The 17376-nt window shown below is 37.6% G+C and overlaps 1 protein-coding gene across 2 annotated transcripts in view; it reads right to left on the bottom strand.

Moving 5' to 3' along the window:
• The window catches only part of inpp5a (inositol polyphosphate-5-phosphatase A), a 121781-nt gene that overhangs the window by 60077 nt on the left and 44328 nt on the right, over positions 1-17376 (bottom strand). For both annotated transcript variants that reach the window (XM_077495776.1, XM_077495775.1), the window contains exons 5-6: positions 4309-4372; positions 1973-2076 (exon numbers count right to left, since the gene is read on the bottom strand). In XM_077495776.1, the coding sequence (XP_077351902.1) occupies positions 1973-2076; positions 4309-4372 (168 nt within the window). The remainder of the gene's footprint in view (positions 1-1972; positions 2077-4308; positions 4373-17376) is intronic.

Below are 17376 nucleotides of genomic sequence, written 5' to 3'. Positions count from 1 at the left end.
ATTGTCCTTGTCACGTCTCGCTGCTTTTTGTGTTTGTGTTTCAACCCCAGTACTTTTTTTTTTTTTGCCTTTTTGTTTTTGTTCAATTAAATTACTTTTTTAAGCCCATACCTGCCTCACTTGCCTGCTTTTGAGATCTTCAATACCATCAGTAGTCCTACATAAAAAAAGTCAGTCAATTTAAAATTAATGTGTTCACCTGTGGAATGTTGCAAATTTTTGTTTTTATTTTTTAGCATTCTGCAACTTTTCCACTCTTTTGTTGCACCTGATCCAACATTTTTGCAATGTATTGCAGAAATTTGCAAAGAAAAAAAACCCTCATCAATCTGAACATAAAGTATCTTGCCTTTGTAGTGTATTCCAATTGAGTATAGATTGAAAATGATTTTCAAATCGTTCAGTGTGTATTTGCGCTATACATAACGTCCCAAATTCACTGGAATTGGGGATTGTACATTTTTCATTTTCAGAAGTTGATCATAAATTGTTGCTGTTTATTTCATTTAATTCTTTTTTTTTTTTATATGTACATACACATAGACACTCACACTGAACACTGTCACAGGATGATGTCATCAACATCCAGCCCAATGACACTTTATTGATGGGGACCTATAAAAGGTAAGCCAAATGACATCCGCCTTCCACCAGCCAAGTCATCTGTCTGCTATCACTCTATAACCTCCTACAGAGGATTTCTTCTGACAAATAAAAAATAGTTTATAAAATGATCAAATATCTAATCTAACCTAATCAAATATTTCATTCGAATTGAACATCAGTTCTGAGCACTGTTTTGTCTGGTAAATAAATGTCCCCTTCCAAATCTGTCAGTGTAGTATCATGCAAACTTGCAAAGGCGACGCCTGCGTGACCCGAACAAGCCGAGAGCCGAGCAACGGGTTCGGGACTGCGTGCGGCGCGCTGCTCAGTCCAAGATCCCCGTGTAATAGGATTCCTCAAAGCCTCAGATGGATGGCAAATGTAGGCAGTTTCATCTACTAAAAGAGGGCATAAATCACATGCGGAGGAAGCAGGGACGAGGCAGGGGTTATCACCAGTCTGCCTCCCTCATGAGAGCTTTGCATTAAAGCATTAGTGAAATTAATTCATCTTTCATAAGAGGTTTGAGCAGTATCTGTGATCTATGATAACAACCAATTTCTCACTATGGAGGGCCGGAGGAGGAGGGAGAGACGGGGAAAAAAAAATACTCAGCGACCCTGATAGACTACACAAATCTGCTCTTTTTAAATGGGCTAACATTATCTGGAGTGCCGCTCTCCGGAGCATCATCCCAGATTCATATCCCAGTCAGGAAAGAGGAATAAATCACAGGGGAAAACTTTTCTTAGCCACCGTCGCCTTCTACTTCTCCGTTCTTCCTTCATCACTCCCCTTCTCCCACTCAAATGCACTCATCATCTTTTGTGGTTTTGATGCTCGACCTGATAAAAGCCGAATAATACTCATTTTGTTTGTGTGCGTCTTACTCAAGGCACTTTCTTTATGATCACATCTCTTGGAATCTGAATTGTGGCATTGCAAGGGTGTGGATTCGCGTGGGTCTGCGGAACTTGGATGGGTTGATATGGAATCCTCCACTTTGTGAAAGACATGGAAAAAGGGGGAAGAGTGCGGAGAGGGCTGATTCCATCTGTTTTGCATACATGTGCAGAGGCGGCCGTTGGAGCATGGTTGACGGATGAGTGGGGAGTGCGGGGATGACACGCGGGCGGCCGTGCTCTTCATGACTACATCAGCACGGCTCTGCTCAGTGCTCAGCTTCCCTATTACGGCGCACAGCACCATACAGGAGTAAGCGCACAATCCTTCCTCAGGAAACAACAAGCAGTTTCTCTTTTGTAGTTTTAATTTAGAGGCTGTAAGCTTAATTCCTTGTTGTTGATGATGATTTCCTTCACGGAAAATTGACTCCTAGTACACAGGAAGTCGACACAGCACTCACCTCAGGAAAGTAGTCCTGCGGAAACTTCTCCTTCTCCAGCGAGGGTGCGCTTTCTAGTGTCTCGGAGCAGGTTTCCTTTCCAACCACCTTCCTGAATTTCTTTGCTGATTAAGGAAAAGAAAACAAAAATACAGGTTAATGTCTTAAAATAAATAAATAAATAAATAAATAAACTACAAGTGAATATTTTCTAAAAAGCAGAGTGCACTATGAGCAACAACCTTGTGCAGACAACTGCACCATCTGCTGGCCTAAAAGCAGAGCACTCATAACATGAAACGAGGAGTCACAGCACACAGTACAGAGTTGGTTAAATGTGTCAGGGAGAAATTATGATGTTAGTTTAAAACGCACCTGGAAGTTAAGAAGAAAAAGAGTAAGTTATGTTACTAATTGATTTTGGGTATATCCTCCCTCAAAGAGGAAATCAAATTCACACCATGTATATTTCATGTTGCACATCACACGGTGAACCAGAACCAACACAAACAGGCGAGATGTCAGTGAAAGGGGCAGGAAAACAGCGTGGTTCATCTTCAGCTGGGTTGGGTGAGCCTTGCTCAAGGGCATATCAAAAGCATAGCACGCAGCCATGCACGTTGCTCTGATAAAAAAAAAAATACATATATACAGTCCTCAGCATAAATGAGCACACCCCAACAGGATTTTAAGAACTCCTTTAGTTTCCTTTCTGAATCAAGATTTTTTTTTTTTTTTTTAATGGGATACTATACTACAAAAATACCATTGATTGCAAAGAAGATTTGTTAATTTGTACACACAAATAGTTTTCCTACATTTTTTAAAGAACATTTTGAAAAATAACCCAGAGAAAAAGACTGACTTGCTAATTGCCGACAAGTTGTTATCCATAAAAGTTATGGAGGTCATAGAAAGTACAAGATGTAGTCGTTTTTATTGTGGGATGCATTATTATTTTTTGATTACTTGTTTGATTATTAAACTTACAATTTTGTAATCTATGCATTCTATTATCAACTTTACTATCATGTTGTGAGTTAAGCGCATATTCTATACAAAACATGTCAACATTTTTGAAATTGTTATGTTCATTCAGATATTGAATAAAATCTTTACATTTTTCGAAAGGGGTGTGGCATACTCATATATGCTGAGCACTGTATTGATGGAAGAAAGGAAAAAAAAGAAAAACACAAGCCCAGATTGAAGTTATGTTTCTTTAGCAAACCTCCTCCAACTGCATTTCATGTGACTACTTTTTCCAATCACAGTCCCCAGACAGAAAGAAGAAAAACTGTGGCTACAAGAAATGCTAGTTCAGTTACACCAAGCGGAGTGGAGAAGAGGGTCCGCTTCAAATATGTCCCTAATTTAGATGAAATATGTTATTTCACCACCAAAGACAAGATATTTGATGTTCAAACAGGTGAACATTATTGCTTTGTTTTTTTGGACATATTCATTCATTTTGAATTTAACTCATTCACTGCCATTGACGGAAAAAGACGTCAAATGATGCATTTTTTTTTTATGGTCTGGCAATGAATGTGTTAATAAATAACTTTTAAAAAAAAATCAAAGTGGCCCTTGCAGCTTTCTATTTTTCTGTATGTGGCCCTCAGAGGAAAAAGTTTGGACACCCCTGCTGTACATTATATCAACAATTTATAATTGCTTCATTGATTTTTACCATGTTTAACTCATTCACTGCCATTGACGGAAAAAGACGTCAAATGATGCATTTTTTTTGCTGGGCTGGCAATGAATGTGTTAATGCCAGAAACAAAAAGAAAAAAAGCCTCAAGCAGCAAGGAAAAAGTTTTGCGGGACACAAGTGCTGGTCAGGGACTATGTAGTGCAATTTCTTTATTTTCAAGACTCTTTACATTTGTGAAAAAAACAAAAAAACAAAAACATAACTAAGTTATATCACTCAATTCGCCCCTGCTATTGCCCTGTCCTTCACTGGGGTAACTGGCGCAAATGCTGACTTGGGTCTAATAGGAAGCAAGGCACCTCCACATCTATATCCCTTCTTTAATTATCACGGCCGCAGGACTCTGTGGCCTTCTGACACCGCAGGCTGATGAGACTGCCGTAACTGTCCAATAACCCGCTGAACGCCATTACTGTAAGCCCGAAATCTTATGAATTAAATCCTAATATTAATAAGCATTACCAGTCGGTACCGCTCCTTTTACATTATCCTCAAAGACAATCTTCGCTCGTTGGTTTTGATTGAAGCGGGAACAGCCTGCAAATGGTTGTGTTCGATATGCAGTGGAGGGACGAGGGGCCACCGTAGGGGGGATTTTATTTCGAGCCCGTTGCCGTGATGTATATGTGTGACTCACCTTTGAAATCAAACTGCTGGATGTTTTTCAAAGATTCATGAATGAAGTAGAAACTTCCCAGAGCCTGCAAGAACAACAGACAGACGATAAAGCAGAGGAAGCTTTTCATATTTTTAATAATGAGCAACAAACACAAATAGTTTGCTGTAATTCAATTTGTTGTATAATTATTCAATATTAACTCATTCACTCCCAAAGACGTATTTATACGTTTTTTAGGTTTTTGTTTGCTAGAGTTTTTGTATGAAGGCTTTGATGCAGTTTCTGACCTGAAGTGGAAGCTTAAAGTGATGGTAGTTGTTAGAAAAAAAAATAAAAATGAATGAAACAGATGAAGCACACTTTTTTTTTTTTTTTTAATTACTATCACTTTAAGTGACCACTTCAGGTCAGAAACTGCATCAAAGCCATCATACAAAAACTCTAGCAAACAAAAACCTAAAAAACGTATAAATACGTCTTTGGGAGTGAATGAGTTAAGGACAATAAAAGTCGCAACTGATTTTTTTCAAAATGTATTTGATCACATTAAGTCTCCAGTTTCCAAGAAACATTTTGTGAAAATCTGAAACTAAGTCATCACAGTACAAATTTGTGTTACACTAAAGTACAGGAAACAGTGCAGTTCTTCTAATGTGGCGATTCATCAATTTCAGCTAACTTAAGGACGCTTTCATCTGAACACTTGAGAGGGCATAGATCCACTTCAATAGGCTTAAAATTGAAATTTTCTCTGTGAACAATCGGAAAACTTTCCCAGGAAAAAGTGAGTCGCACAGATGGGGATTTGATGCGGTTCACAGTCCACTACACTGCTTTCTGTTGGCCCTATTTACATTTAGGGCAACTGAAGGCAAAGCTCAGGCTCAATCCGCTATGCCTTTGAGACGGCAGACCTCTGGCTTGGATAATTCTGAGTCTCTTTTCTCTTCTTAGGAAAAAGGCTGGTGAGTAACTTTTACGACAAAGAAGAGTACAAATTAAAATACTAGTGGGCATTGCAAAAAGTTAATGGCTAAAACCAAAAAGCAAAAGACAGACAGTAAGAGAAGCCACGATGGAGAGGAAAACAGGAAAAGACGAGTAAGTGATGAAGTGAAGATTTGAGGACTTGATCAGATCAAGGAGACAAGGCATGGATTTCGTCTTCCTGTATTTTGCTGTGGAGGCCTGGAGAAAACGGCTCTCTTCGACAAGATGGGAGACAGTCTGGGCCCAGCCTGCATTATTTATGAGTGCAGGCACATCTTGAGATTAAACATTTGCTGATTTGTCAAAAGCACAAACATGAGGTCCTGCTCATCTCCTTGACATATAAGTTCAGCCATGGGAAAAAAAAACACTGTCGCACATTTAATTGATGAGGGGAGCGGCTGGTGACCTGTACCTCCTGCGCGCTCCCCTACTTCCTCGCTCTGATGGAGGACAGAGAAGAACGGGGGACAGATAGAGGAGGGGGCTAGAGAATACGAGGGTATTGGGCAAAGGGAACACTCAAGGTCAAAGAATCTCAGTTTTGCCCGGCTTCCAAGAAATTCCACATGCACTGTGCGCACTTGTCTTTGGATTCTTCTCTCAACAGTAAACCTCATATACAGTGATAGATAGGAAGGCACAGCGCGACCTGTTGCGGTTTGTGCAAATATTTATTAACTGAAGAGCTGGTTCTCGTTTGTACAAAACTGAAATATTCTTTTCATTGCAGTATTTTTATGAAAATACCTGTAGTATGTTCTGCGTTTAAAAACGGTGTGTACAGCATGTCTATGGCATATTTGTGATTAAGTCTTTTGTCAATGTAAACAAATTGGAAAAAGTTACTCTAAAGTATAAAAAGGACAGTTGTGGAATTTGGTATTGATATTTGGTATAAAGATTTGAATCCAAGTAGAAATTAAACTAAATTAAAATTAGGGCTGTCAGTCGATTATAATCTGTAATTGTAATTAATCACAAAGCATTCCCACAATTAACTCAATTATGTGATTAGTTGTTATGCTCGACATTTTTTAAAAGATTTTTTTTTTTTTTATGTGGAGATTTTTTTTTTTTTTTTAAAGATTTTTATTCTCCACACTTTTTTTTTTTGCCATGTAACAACTACCACATAATACTTCTGATTTACACTGTTCAAATTTCAACTTGCTTCAAAAATTCACGCCTCCCGGGGTATATATATCTTCTGATTGCATATTACTTACAGTATTCGCACAATTTAACGTTAAATATCAACTTTTCCCCATTCATTTTCAATGGGATTGACATTGAACTATTTCTAAGTGTCACTTTCCACAGCCACTTCCATACATACTGTATAACTTATCATCATTACCAGGTGTTTGATACTGCTCATTGGCAGTTCGTAAAGTGCATTGTCCAGTAACCAGGAGGTCATCATTTCATAATTTATCTCTCAATTTGCTTCATAAGCATTCCACATGCATTCAAATCTTTGCATTCAGCTATTAGCATTCAGCTTTCAGCATTCCCACGCAATTTCTCCAGAAATTGCACTTAGTCTAGTTGATACAGTAGTTTTGTAGTAATTCATAAAGTTATTTGAAATTGAAATGATACAAGTTCGATACAAGTTCAAATTAGTGCAAAACGTGTTTGTATTTTTTCTGCTACTAGGTGGCATTAGTGTTTCATGCTGGATGTTGGTGAAAGGAAGGGGTGGGACAGGGAAGGGGGGGAAACGGAACATTTGTATTTTCAAAATCAAGAGCAAATTAATGTGTTAATCCGTCCGTTAATGTAATGTTAAGTTGATTATTAACGTGCTAATTTTGAAACCCTCATTAAAAATGATCAAAATATTCAGACCTCTCTGTGTCACTGTTTCTGCTTCTATGGACCATTCATAAGACATGGATGGAAACAAATTAATCCACAACTATCCTTTAGTAGCTTTCTGTACACCACTTAACCCTCAACCCTGGTAAATAACCAATTTACATCAGGGTCCTAAAACCAAGTGGCTGCTATGCTCCCTCTCATCTGCCTCACTATGGCTCTTCATGAAGAAGCTATTATATATTAGCAGGCTACAATTAATTCATTTGTCTCCTAACATGACAGGCACCAAATATTCATTAGGGCTGGGTTGCGCTGACAGGCCATGCTTATCATTTACCAGGAGCTTTACAATGGCCTGTGTCAAACGTATGTTCGTCACGTCTCACTTTATTGATTAGCTGCCAGAATTCCATGAAATAATTAAACGTATATTTTACATATTTATAAACCCCACTGCCACAGCGGCTACTTAATTCCCCATTAGTAAAATGCAGTCTATTAGGTGCGTGATGCAGGGGAGCTAAGGGGAAATGAGTAATCACCGTAATTGTAGACAGAAAGACAATAACTGCACCATAAAAGCTCAGATTTTATGGCTTGTTCTGCCAATGCGATCTCTTATCGAGACTTGTATTGCCAATGCCACTCAGAGATAAGGGAGCATTGGCTCTGCTCTCCTTTGTGTATGTGTGTGCGTGTTCATGCAAGTGTGCAGTTGACATTTCTAATACCCCAGCAGATAAGAGCTGAACAAGTCCCAATAGACTGGCTAGTAGAAAATAGAGACTTGAGTGCTGCAGTACATAGCCTGCATACTTTGCTCCCATGAATGCTTTATCGATACCGAGGGCTGCAGGAATTAGTTCTGGCCAATGGAGAGAGGCAGGATTTCTCTGACCTCTGAATAGATTTTCTGCATTAAACGTGAAAAATGGGCCATAAAGCAAACATAAAAGTAATCATTTTTCTTCAAGGTCTCACCTCCAATATGTGCTATGGGAAAGCCACCAGTCCCAAGAGGGCTGCCACGTACACACTCCAGTGTCATCAGTGTGTCACTGTAAAGCTTCTCAGAGTAATATTCTGCTGTCCCACAGCCACTAACAACGCGTGGCATAATGGATTTGTGTCCAGTGAGGTTTTAATAGGAAAAAGTGCAGACTGGCTCAAGGTTCTGTCCAGCACATAAATTAAGATGGGCTTGTTTGCTGCCATTTAATGGCCATTGGCTTCTGGGCATACATTCTTGATTGAATAAGACAGTATGGTTTTAAATGAGTAGACAAGTTTATGCAAAAAGATGCATTTACATCACATTTGTGCTTGATTGGTAAGCATTTTTAGTTGCATTTGGGGTTGTCATGTACAAAAACCCCAGCCCAATCCAAAAACAGATGACTGCCAACGGAAATCTACTGGCAAAGACAACATTATTAGTCAGCAAAATCCTATTTTGAAAACGTCAAATGTCTGAAGTCAAACCTAAAATTTGGGGAAACAATAGAAAAAGTGTGTGGACAAGATCAAATCAGTAAAAAAGTCATTTGAAGGGCAAATGGTGTACTATACAAGCACATACAATAAAAACAGCAGAGGCCCCAGAATTGAACCCTATTGAACACCGTATATTCCGTTACATATGTGATTTCATATTGCACATATTTATCCGACCACTTTTTTTCACTCGACGTAGTGAGTATGAAAGGATTAAAATAATAAAGACATGGCACGATGCACCGTTAAAACAGTCACAAGTCGAGTGTGTGTCTTGACCTACGCCAAACCCCTGAGACTGGCTCACCGAATCACTGTTTTACTAACAACAATTTCAATCATCTATTTCTTTTTGATTTTAGCCCTTAAATTCATATGCAAGATCATGGCATAAATAAGCACCTTCACAGAACAAAATGTCCAATACTGCAACAAACAGCATGCTTGTCATCAATGCCACAAAAGTAAGCCGCATCAATAGAAATGTGTGCGTTTTCAGCCCAGTGTTAGAGATGGAGAGGCCTTAGTATTTTCTACTGCTGAAGAGTACACTGTCCACCCCCAATCTGCCATATGTGTTTGCCAAGGCCCTCTCACTGAGCCATTGATTGAGTATTCACAGTATTGAGCCACAATGTCTATTATTCATTGGCTGCCTGGAAAGCCTGACTGGATACACAAAAAAAACTCATTAAAACTACTTCTATCACTTCCTGTGATTCGGAGGAGGCGCAAGTATTGGAACCATCTGTCATGTCCTGAATAAGCCCTTTTCTCAACTGTGGCTGCTTGTTTCACAGCACACTTAAGAGACAAAGTGAAATGTATTAAACTGAGCGGAAACAAAATTTAACATTTAAAATCAAAATCAAAGTTAGATTAATGTTACCTGCATTTGACCTAATGATCAAAACACCCCCACTAAAGTTTCTATTTTGATCGACGGAACCTAATATCGACTAGCTACAGTGGGCGGTCTTCCCTTTAAGGCTAGATTTAGGTGAAAACAACTCAGTAGAACCAGTGATGCTGTTTCTTTTTATTATTTTAATGTTTGATGTACAGGTAAATAGTGAAAGTGAGTCGGACTGAAATGTCACATGGACATCACCACCAAAGACGGCCACTTGGTTAATTTTACCCAGTCTCGGGTCCTACGTATGGAGGACCAAAACTGCCAAAATTTGGAATAAATAAATGACTAAATAAATAAATGACTAAAAGTGAATATAAAAATGAATATAAAAAAATATAATTCGAAAATTATATCTAAAAAAACTAAATATAAATGGAAATAAATCCGTTTTTATTTTCACTTTTAGTCATTTATTTTATTTATTCATTTATGCAGTAATTTATTTTTATTTTTTGTCATTTATTTATCTACAATATTTATTTAGCCATTTATTTATTTATTTATTTAGTCTTTTATTTTTTTAGTCATTTATTTATTTCGAATTTTGGCAGTTTTGGTCCTGCATACCTACCTGGCTTCTTGACATTGATTTTAATGTTTATAATCTTACTAAAATAACATTACTACTGCAGAGGGCTCCATTTGTGGCAGTTTATTACCATGGTGACAAGTGCAGTACATGCAAATTTGTTTACACCCGTAACACTTATTAACCGGATATTTAAAAATAAAAATAAAAGTCGCAGCAAGGTAAGGGGTTTTCAGTGTTTAGACGGGAACAATGCAATAATTTGCACCCTGAGACAATTTCAAATTATTTTTACTTTCCAAACGGCTATCAAATCAAAGGTGAACATTGTTCATGTTTCATTACAGAATGAACAGGATTAGAATTTGACTAAAACTTTCTGATAATGCGTTCTACAGTTATAATTAGGATTATAATAGATACCATTACAATATAGCAAGTGTAAAGTCAAGCGTCACCAGTGTTTGACAGGCGTACAAATGATTGCTCACGATCACTTGAAATTGAAATAATACAAAACAGTATGCTGTATATAATTTTAAACAACCACATTGGCACAACAGTTTGACACAATTTTATTATTCCAATGCAAATTGTGATGTTCACTATAGCGTAATATAGCTACATAGAAGAGAGCATTGCTGCAATTGCTCAAATTACCAAATTCAATCTATCCATTTACTGATTAAATTTCAAGCAATTGCCCATTGCCGTAAAGGTCTGATATAATATCTGTATTTTCCGTTTGTAGACTGTGAAAGCTTTTGGCAGAGTGTTTCCAGGCTTTCACTTCATCATTCTAAAATCTCCCAGAATGCAGAGCGACACACGGTCATGATTGATCTGGAAACCACTGATTTTATTTTCGTTTGAGGAAAATATTATGGATGGGGCTAAACAAGGCATAATAGGCCAAACCCATGGCAGCGCCTGACCTGCCAACAATCCAGACCCACTCCCAAGGTTGGCTGCCTCGCTGGGAAATATTGTGCATTAATTTCATTTAGTCTCCCCTCCAACATTCAATGGTAGAAGTTAATTAAATTGCTTGTCCATTGTGTTCATCCACTTACAAAGTTAATGATATTGTGCCGGGGAATTAAAGAGCATTTTATAAAGCGCACGGGATGGGAGCTGGCAGGCACTACATTGCCCAGTTGAACCCTGTCAGTCGGCGGGCTTCTGGACACCCTAATTAGCGGTGAAATGGATGCTTCCATCTGCCAATTTCCTGCCATGCTCATCAGTCGTGCGCTCCCTCCTCTAACCTGCCCGGCAGAGGTCTAAAGCAATAAAACCGTCACTGCACTGACATCCAACTAAATCAAACGCACACAAAAAACATGAATACATTGGACTTTAAAATTGACTTTTCTCCCCCAAGACCACATTATGGTCCAGCCTAATCAAGAAAGAAGAGTTTGATAACTTTGTTAAAATGTTTGAAATGCACTATAGCACCTTGCTTCTATTTTCAGAAAGCATAGTTTGTATTTTGCCTTCAGATAAAGCATTATGCTTCATGTTATATCGATCATGCACTACTTCAAGTGTTCCTGAAGAACAAACATTAAGGTAATGATATCTGCTCAGTGCTCCAGTTGGAAGTAAACAGTAATAATTTCACAGGAACTTGCTCACTTTGTGTGTTATTTCAACTGCATATTTATTTAAATTGCCTTGCTACTTCAGCACCAGGACAAAAACGGAGCATGACAGGAAATGAGATTATACCTGTGGGGGTTAAGACCCTGCTGACCATTCAGCAAGGATTGATAATTTGGCCCTTTGCATGAAATAGCAGCAGAAGTGCAGTCATGCTTATGGGAAAAAATGTCATGGTAGGGCCGGGCAATGAATCAAATTAATTCGATTAATCCTCATTTTAAAAATGGAATCGTTAAAAATGTGCCAACTATGAATAATAATTTTGAATACGTTATTCCATAGAGTCAAACTGTGGCGCTAATTCTGCCTTTGTAGTTTCTGACTTTTGATATTAAGAGTATCTCTTAACCACTTTAGTACACTTCATGTAAAAAAACAAACAAAAAAACAATCAACAACAACAATCTGCCATTTTACAAAGATGTGCACGTTTTATATACACAGTTTACACAACAACTTATATTATATTACTTGCCAGACGCAATAACTATATGACATCTGGCATTAAAAATATCATCATATGAAAAGAGGACACAAGAATGATGAATATCTGCCTAATATGATCAAACTCAAAAGTCATAACAATTGAGATAATTAAAGTGACATTACATCCTCTCAGACTACTGCTTGGCTGCCATGGCCATTATTCAATTGTTTCATTTGCTGGAAGATAAAAATGCCTTTAATACACTTATCCTCATTAATGTAAATCATATTTGGCTATGGATGTCCAATAATCAAAAAGAATATTTCAACTTGTAATTCCCATCTGAAACACATTCCCATTAAGGAAATAGGCCTGTGCAAATGACAGGTCCTCAAATTCATCGATTTCTTTTTCTGTCTGCAATCTGGGGAGGCTGCTAATGCTGTCATGGACTGTACATCAATCTATATTTTTTAACTGATTTGATATTGCGCCTATTCACGTGGCCTCATTTGTGAAATAATTGATTGAATTAGGATCATACAGACTGAAAGAAATGGAAGTAAACTAATCTTAAGAGGTTGTGTTGGTTCAAATAAGGAATCCTAAAAGTTTGGTATGGATATATTTTTGTATCACTGCGTGCAAAACTTGTTTGCCCTTGTGCGCGCGCACACACAACAGCTAGACCGAAGGTGACAACATAACATTAAACGTCAAATAATTTGTATTGAGGAAAGTCAACTGGGGCGAATGTCATGCGGTGTCAGCTGGAAAAAGTAATCAGTCAGTTTCTGCCTCAAAGATGGCTCTGATCTTGGCCTGCCCACCGGCTATAGTCATGTCATGAAGCTTTGACAAAGCTATACGCACGCCTACATTAAACTATAAAGAGCGGACTACTTTAGGTTGTATCTTAGTTTACTATTTGTCACTTATGACATCAATCAGGTCTTATTTCTCGAAATTAAGAGCCTTTAAACCTCCCTTAGTAGAACGCTTTCTGTGTAAATTAATGTAATTTTGGATCATGAGCACGACTTGTATAAAATATGACTGCTTCATCAACACATGGAAAATCAATGACGTTTATCTTCTCGGACCGAGACATTGGATTCCTGAAGATTTAAGCTACCAAAAAAAAAAAAAAAAAAGCCGGTAAAATATTATTATTCCTGTATAAAAAAAAAATAAGCAGCTTTCTGTCTGTGTTCTGTCTGGGTATGAGCAGAGGCGTTCTCTGAGCACAACAGTGAGCACAGGAGCGTGAAGCTTTAGAGGACTCTGCAAAACGCAGCCAGCAGCTCGTCTGAGGCTAAGACGCCCGTCCAGTGGTTCTTTGTGGTCTTCTTTGTCTTTATGTAAAAACCAATGTGCGCCAATGATGTGTTATGTAAAATTCCCAGAGGCTTGATCTAAATGCTTGGATATCCTCCATGCTAGCTTAGTTATACTCGAGTGCATTGCCACTAAGAGCACATGGACGCTGCATGAAAAGCAAATGTAAATGCCTCCTCGACTTCTTAGATATCACAAAATTATGTCATAGGTCTTTTCCTCTTATTGTATCATTATAATAATAAATTTCAAAAAGCCAACAACAGAAGACCTTTCCTTACGCAGATGTTTCTTTTCATCCGTACAATGACAGCATCCGGCCTTTTACGTGATCCCGCTTAAGACTTAAGCGCTTTGAGATGTGTGTGATCCGGAGACCTGTGCCAGGGGCAAGAGTGGCAGCAAAACCCGTGTCTATCCTGTAAATATAACCAAAGTATTGCAGGAAGAAAAGAGGATTTGAAGGGAAAACGTGCAAGTCTCCGCTGAGCAGGTGTTCCTATACTGTACAGAATAGCATTAGGTCACATGGAAGCTGCACAGAGTACATAAATTGATATGTACTTGTTATATATGGGAAAATAAATACAAATCACACCACAGGGTACTTCCCCCATTAAGACTTTGAGGGTCAAAGAAAATATCAAATTTACCTTTACAACAATGACCACATATGTGTGCATCTATCACACCGTATACAGACACTGAACTACATACAGTAGCTATATAATAAGCATACAAATACAATGCCAAAAAAGATCATCCACCATGTTATTTACCAGTAGAAGTTACCAACTGACCTCCAGTACAAATATGACCAAGGAATATTTTTCGGAGACTTGTTTATAAACAATCGGTCCATGACGCCGGTCAAACTTGTGAAACTCAAACAGCATTCACAGATAATTCAAATCAAGTTCCGTGATTGCAAAGATGGTGGGGGCAGAAAAAAAAAAAAAAACACACACCAAAAGGTCTGCTCAGCCATTTATTGTATATGGCTGTTGCCGATCTTCTCCATCTACAGTATCATGACCGACACACATGAGCAGAAGGTGGGGAAAAGAACCTTGCCGCCAAAGTCTTTTCCACAAAAAAAAAAAAAAAAAAAATCTAGTATGGGTAAAATAGAGAAGTGGCTAATTTCTCAGCATTCCTTCAAGAGGCACTTCGATTTTGTTGCAAGGGTCACAAATGTAATTAGGCAAATAAAACGAAGATGCTTTAATTTATTTGAAAGAGCACAACATCCAATCTAATTTGAGGGCTGTTTTAATGAATTGGTAATTAACAACAGAACTGAGCAGTCAGGATGCCGCTGCAGTATGAACTTGTTGCAGGGATCCTGTTGACTGAGGCACTCATTGTGTTAGATTAGTTGCCGCTTGGGAAGTATTACCAACGTAAGAAGAGTACAGTAGTAATAGTGTATATTAGCCTAACCCTTTCATATGCATCACTTAAAATTAACAAACCGAAAAACTTGTCCACAAATCTAGGACGTTGTGACCGTTCCACCCCTACATTCATTGCCATGGACATTTATATCCGTGAACTCGAGTCCAACCATTTACTTCCACCAACCAATACATATATATTTATTTTAAGTATATTTTGCCAAAGGGTAGGCATGAAAATGGTCTCGCCCATCTTATCTCTGAAAAACCAGTGAAATGACGACAAGATTTATGCATATGGCGGCATTTCATCACTTTGGATTTGAGATCAGCACACCTGTGGTCAATCCCTGCTTGTCACGTTTATGTTCAACATTAAAAAAGCCAACAGGTTGGATACCTGACAAGTTTAGGCACTTTACACTCGAAAAGAGAATAAACAGTATGTTTGTGCGAAGTATAATGTGTGTGAGGGAAAAAACAAATGCAGCTCATTGAGTATCAGCGTCACTCATGGTGAAATTCATAGCTGTACATGTATATCTGTAAAATGTTTGATTATTTTTCTGTTGAAAGAAAAGAGTCTCTTACTGTATTTCTTTTGGTAGTTTTGGTGCTTGTCACAAAACAATATTTTGTGGGTCATGTAAGATCAGTCAAAATGCTCTGAAACAGCTGGCAATATAGGACACTCTGGCAGGGATTATATTGTATCAGCAGTCGGGATGTAACCATAACGGCAATATCGTGATAGCGCGATATTAAAACTGCTGCAATATATCGTCATCATATCACAATATTAAAAGCAGAACACATGTTAAAAAAGTCAGGTTGATTTCCATTTGTGTAGTTCTAGCACCATCTGATGGTTAGTTGTTTTTTTTTAGTGCAGTTTAATTTTCATACGGCATGTTTTGGCCCTTCTATGTTTAAAATCCACAGTAATGGTCAGATGAAGGGGCAGTAATACGCTTGTGAACCGAGTCAATATGTGGAGGAACTCAATGTGTGCTTGCAATAGCTAGTAAGTGTCTCAATAATAAGTGTTATTAGAGATAGTAAGTTGTTTATATGCATATATGCATATATGCATTGCTGTAATGTTCAAAAACACAATATTGTGTTTTTTTGTTTTTTTAGTATGATCTAATTTTTTATTTATTTTTTTAACAATATTGTAACCTTTTTTTATATATATGTCGCCACCCTCCCTACAATATGATAATTATCGTACCGCGACTTTCATATCGTGATAATATCGTATCGTGATGTTTGGTCATCGTTACATCCCTAATAAGCAGTACTTCAATATGAGGAGCTCATGAAATAAATATTCCTTATTGTTGCTTTAATGGCAAATTATTTCTGTGGCTCAAATAGGTGTCAACAAAACTAGATAAATATACATAAAACATAAAACAAGGACAACAATCCTAACCAACATTGGTATGATTGAGCACATTTAATAAATGGCCCAATGCACTCCCGTGGTCAATCATATGGAGATGTATTTTGTGTATGAAACAACATTGTGACAATTCATCATGAGCTATTGCATGCTCCGCCCAAAAATGCATCCACGGTAAGTTTCATCAGGCAGACTCCCCACTTGCTTGTTTGCCCGGCACCGCCCCTCATCTGCTCAAACCCGTCTAACTTGACCTCCAGAACCTCACAGCGACTACATTAATTTTACAAACAAAAATCAATTGGCCGAGGAATAGGACAAAGAAGAAGCCTCCTGTTAATACACCAAGCAGGGCACACCCTCAGGCTGCGAGTTTATGGTTGTTGTTTTTTTTTGTTTTTTTTTATCAGTAATAGTTTAACAACGGATGGCAGCTAGGGGACAAAGGAATTGCTCATTTCCTCTGACCCCAGAGATGAGTCATTCCAAATAAACACAAACACAGTGTTTAGCATTATTACAAAATCTGATTGAAATTGAATTTGTTATTTCAAGCATATGATACTTATTTGTTTAATATGATGACATTACAATGTTGATATTTGAAGAATGCAGCAAGTCAAGGGAACATTGGGCCAATTTGTGGCCATGTGCACATTTCATTGTTGTTTGTCTGTTTAACTGCTGGTTTGCAACATTATCTTAAATTAGATTAGGAAATTATGATTTTTATAAATGACAGCCTTTTCCCATTAAGAGCCAATTTGGTAATGGGAGCAAAGTAAAATGTGATTTGAGAGTTAGAATTTTGCACATAACAAACATAATATTGGAAAGATTTGAATATACACTCACCTCCCAAAATAATTTTAAAAAATAAAATAAAAAATAAAAAACTAAGAAAAATTCCCCTATTTTTATTGTACACTGAAAACATTTGGAGTTGACAGCAGATCAACAGACTTTCAAACAAAACTTAGCATTATTAGGAACAAAATGTTGTGAGCAAAAGTACTAGAATTGAATACAATAGATTTAAAATATAGTTAAGTGAAGATTAGATTTCCCATAGTTGCAAATAATTTGCTTATT

Source organism: Festucalex cinctus, chromosome 14, assembly GCF_051991245.1.
Source record: "Festucalex cinctus isolate MCC-2025b chromosome 14, RoL_Fcin_1.0, whole genome shotgun sequence".
Lineage (NCBI taxonomy): Eukaryota > Metazoa > Chordata > Actinopteri > Syngnathiformes > Syngnathidae > Festucalex > Festucalex cinctus.
The sequence above is the reverse complement of the archived record's forward strand: the minus strand, read 5'-3'. Positions and strand labels throughout refer to the sequence as shown.